General features: G+C 40.8%; 1 protein-coding gene across 1 annotated transcript in view; it reads right to left on the reverse strand.

Moving 5' to 3' along the window:
* The window catches only part of LOC104463712 (AT-rich interactive domain-containing protein 1B-like), a gene marked incomplete at its 3' end in the record, with an annotated part of 38914 nt that extends 36789 nt beyond the window's left edge, over positions 1-2125 (reverse strand). Inside the window, exons 1-2 of the mRNA XM_010076150.1 lie at positions 2111-2125; positions 1378-1621 (exon numbers count right to left, since the gene is read on the reverse strand). Coding sequence (XP_010074452.1) covers positions 1378-1621; positions 2111-2125 — 259 coding nt within the window. The remainder of the gene's footprint in view (positions 1-1377; positions 1622-2110) is intronic.
* Positions 2126-3991: the final 1866 nt, after the last annotated feature.

The raw sequence follows: 3991 nt of genomic DNA on the forward strand, positions 1-3991 counted from the left end.
AATCAGGCTGCTAAAATGCCAATCCATTTACTTGCCTGAATCTGACATTGAAAAAATGTTACCTGCGCAGCTAGGTGGACTTCACTCAACAACAGGGACGGGATTCTGCACCACGTACCGGGAAATGCGCTGCAAATACAAAGCTACCATACTGCACGTAACGCAAATACTCTGGTCCTGCTGCTGTCCCCACTACTCCTGCCCCACCTGAGCAAGTGCTACCGGTCAGAGAGGGTGGAGGGGGAAGAAGTAACTGCAGGGCATGCACACAGCATCAGGGCTTGATGTGGCTCAGGCCACATGTAGTAAGCAACATTCCTGTGTGCACTGAGCTTCCCTTTGCTTATCTAGCTGAACCTCTGTATACAGACAGGCACATGCATTTTACACAGATACCTTTGTATTGAATATCGAAACACATGCTACTCACTGAATTTTAACCTGCATTTGGTTTATAGCACATCTAACAAAAAGGCATTGCTGCTTTTGCTTCTTTTAACTGAGACCTACGTTGATTTTTTTGTGGTTTTGTCAGCAACTGATGTCATCCCTGAGGTAATGTCAGCACTCTCCTACTCTTAGAAATTCCCCTAATATTCAAAATGTCAGAAAATACTAAAAAACTTGAGCATCAGAAAAAGAATAAACTCTTCTGAAATACCTAATACACATTGCTGCCTGACCCTCTGCAAGTAACATACCAGATGCGTGGGGACAAGGTAAGAACTGGAATTAATCCATGCCTTTTTTTTTGTTCTGGGATTCGGATTTCCACAAATTTCTGAATGTACATGGATGACTGTGTGTCATACTCTATGTGGCACAAGAGAGTGAGTGGCAAGCATGCCACTGGCATTTCAATTATTACTGGTAGGGCTGGATTCCTAGTAACTTGTTGACCTTTGCAAATATTAAGAAATATACAAAATTCTGTACACATGTCCAAAATTACATTATCACAATACATAGTTGGAACATCTCTGCCTCATCCTGTGGGCCTGAAACCATCATACAAGGCCAAGAGCCAAAACCAACAAAAATACACAGTAAAACCAAAAAAGGGACCCTGTAAATCATAGAGAGAAACATGTGACAGATAGATGACACACAAACCAAATACAAAAATTATGATCAAGTATTCTCATTGTTTGATGATAAAGACATTTATCAAACACATGTGAAGTCAAGTTCAGAATTGCGAGCAGTCCCGAGGGCTTGGCAGCTGAAGTTTAGATGGAATTTATCCCTGCTTTTAGTATGCGTTTTTTGCAGAAAAAGGCCCCGAAAATGCAGGATTGGAATACAGGAGTATTTATTTATTTATTTATTTAATAAACCCATCTATTGGTTTAATTTTGTTTGTTGGAACAAACTTACCTGGAATACTCGCTGGAGAAATTGGACCAGATCTCGACTGGTTGCTTCCAACGGGAGAGCCGACAGGGGAAGGTGATGGGCCCCCAGGGATGCCAGAGAGATGGGGAGAAGCATGAGGGGAGAATGGAGATTGTGCAGGGTTGCTCTGCTCCCCTTGGCTGCTTGTGGAGCCTGACGCGCTAACAGCTGAGCTCAGGGTTGCTTCGGTTCCAGTCGGCAAGTCGTCAATGGATCCAGATAAATCCTGAGGAAAAAGGAAGAAAGAATGTAAGTAGTCGTACGAACTAATACTCAGGCCACAGGACTCAAGAGCTGGTACGGCGATGAGGTCCACTGGTTCGCTTATTGCGGCACATAACAAAGAGGTTGTTGTTAATGTTGGTTCATGTAGCTAAATGATGTCAGAAAATGAGGATAGTATGTACAATTCTCTGCTTAATCTCTAATTCTGTCAAAAAAAAAGAACAAGCAAGGGCAACACATTAATTGGAACCAAATTCACTCAACATTGAATTTAACCTTTTCCATCTGGATTAAGCTTTCAAAATTAATCCACCAAATTCTGCCTGAGCATACTGAAATTAATGAAAATGACACATCAGTTTCACTTTCACACAGTATTTCATTTTGGGGTTTGCTACCATTACAATCACAGCTCATACACTTCACTCTTTAAACCACCACCACAGCGAGAGAAGAAGGGTGTAAAATATGCAGCCCCTCTAACACTCACATGCAGCTCCTTCATCTTGCACAAGAGACACAAGAGGCCCTGCCCTCAGCAGAAGCACAGGCCACCTAGGACCAAGGAAGGCTGCTTCTCTATTTCTATCAAATACCAGCTTGAGCAATGTACAATTCACTGCATCTCTTCAATTTTACTTAAATACGGTGAAAAACAATTGCTCAATTTCAGTTCATAACTGCTGCATTTTCAATGAGATATTTCCTCTGCAGGTCAAAGCACATCTGAATTCTAACTACGAATTGCTGGGCATTCCCTAAAGCTGTAACATGGGAGTTAAACTGGTCTTTGGATCTGTGGGAGGAATTTGTTTTTTTAAATCAGATATGAAAAACCAAGGATGCTGTGACAAAGCAAGTGTGTGCCCCTTAACTGTCAGGAAAAATGGTAATACCTAAGCATCGCAGAAAAAACTCACACAAACTGAAAAGCGCAAAGATAGATGTGCTTCCATGAGTTTTGGCAAGGCAAAAGTTAAGGAGCATGTTACTATTTCTATTAGTAAATTAAGGCGTAAACAGGAGGCACAGAGCTACTTCACATATAAACCAGGTCATTAAATGACCTTTGGGTCTTCCAGTAACTGGGGTGACAGAGTGTGTTACTTGGCTGGTACTGACTTCACTTATCTGGTTCATGCAAGTGGTTGCACCATAGACAAGGGGATCCGTTGTCTGAGTAGCACAGAAACAACAGGTTTCAGCCTGAGCGAAGAGGTCAGGAAGCAAAGCCTTCCTGCTGCCTAATTTTCATAACAAAAAAAAATTTTGTTTTTATAAGTTACAGAGTGTGGACAAAATGCAAAGTGGTGTATTTAGAGCAAGAGTGGTGCCTGATGCCAATCACCTTCACGACAAGGGAGGTTCACAGACAGCCTCCCCTAACAGATAGATATAGTCAGCCTTCCAAGGCATGGGAAGAGTAGGATTAACAGTTTAAACATCAATAACAATCATTAGAAACCACCTAGAACGCTATGCGTTATTCCTTCTACAATACAACCCACCCAACTAAGCTCCCTGCAGGACACCTTGCAGACCTTATTTCCAACTAACTTCCTCAAATACATCAGGCACAACTCTCACCACTGGTTAATTTTTCTTTTTCTGACAAGCACAAAACTGTACATGTATTTCATAGGGCATAAGAAAAGCAAAAATTAAGTTTGAAACTTCAATTTATGTATGGACTCTGCATTCACTCAAGAGTAGACTTCCAAATCCCTGCAAATGGAAATTTAATTGTGAAACGGGCAATAAACTATTTTCATTGTTTCTTTTTCGAAACTATTAACTGTAGAAAATGTAAACAAGAAATAACACTGCTTGATACTGTATAGAGCAACGCTAGAGATTTTTCACAGCAGAATGTACTTGGCAACAGGTAAGCAATTACTGCTTTTCCATACATAATGTGGTATTCTTCTAAATGGAATCAAATCGCTCCTGTCGTGATGTGTAACAAATGCTGCAGGAAGTGCTGATAAAACAAATGCTGCTGAAAAGCATATAATAAACCCCTGAAAACTGAATGCAGCAGAATACAGCTTATTCTAAAGGAATACAAGCTCTGCATAAAAAAACAGATAGGCACCCAACTGATAGAAAAGACAGTGTTTTACATTTAGAATAACAAAGATTTTAAAATGGCTTTTGGATTAAAGCTTTAATTTGTTTCGGCAAGCCACGAAGTACTTGAAAAACAAACACGCCAAAATAATGAAAACCCATGAAGCAGTTAGCATGGTCTGTGATGAAATGATCTGTTGTTCAGACACCAACGCAAAACCCGACTGTTCCCCACAGCATCTCCTCGGCTTTATGAGCATGTGTGGGGAAGAAGGTGGGGAGGAAAAGGCAGTTTGCTTTT

The sequence above is a fragment of the Pterocles gutturalis genome, unplaced genomic scaffold, assembly GCF_000699245.1.
Source record: "Pterocles gutturalis isolate BGI_N339 unplaced genomic scaffold, ASM69924v1 scaffold14683, whole genome shotgun sequence".
In the NCBI taxonomy this organism is placed as follows: Eukaryota; Metazoa; Chordata; class Aves; order Pterocliformes; family Pteroclidae; genus Pterocles; species Pterocles gutturalis.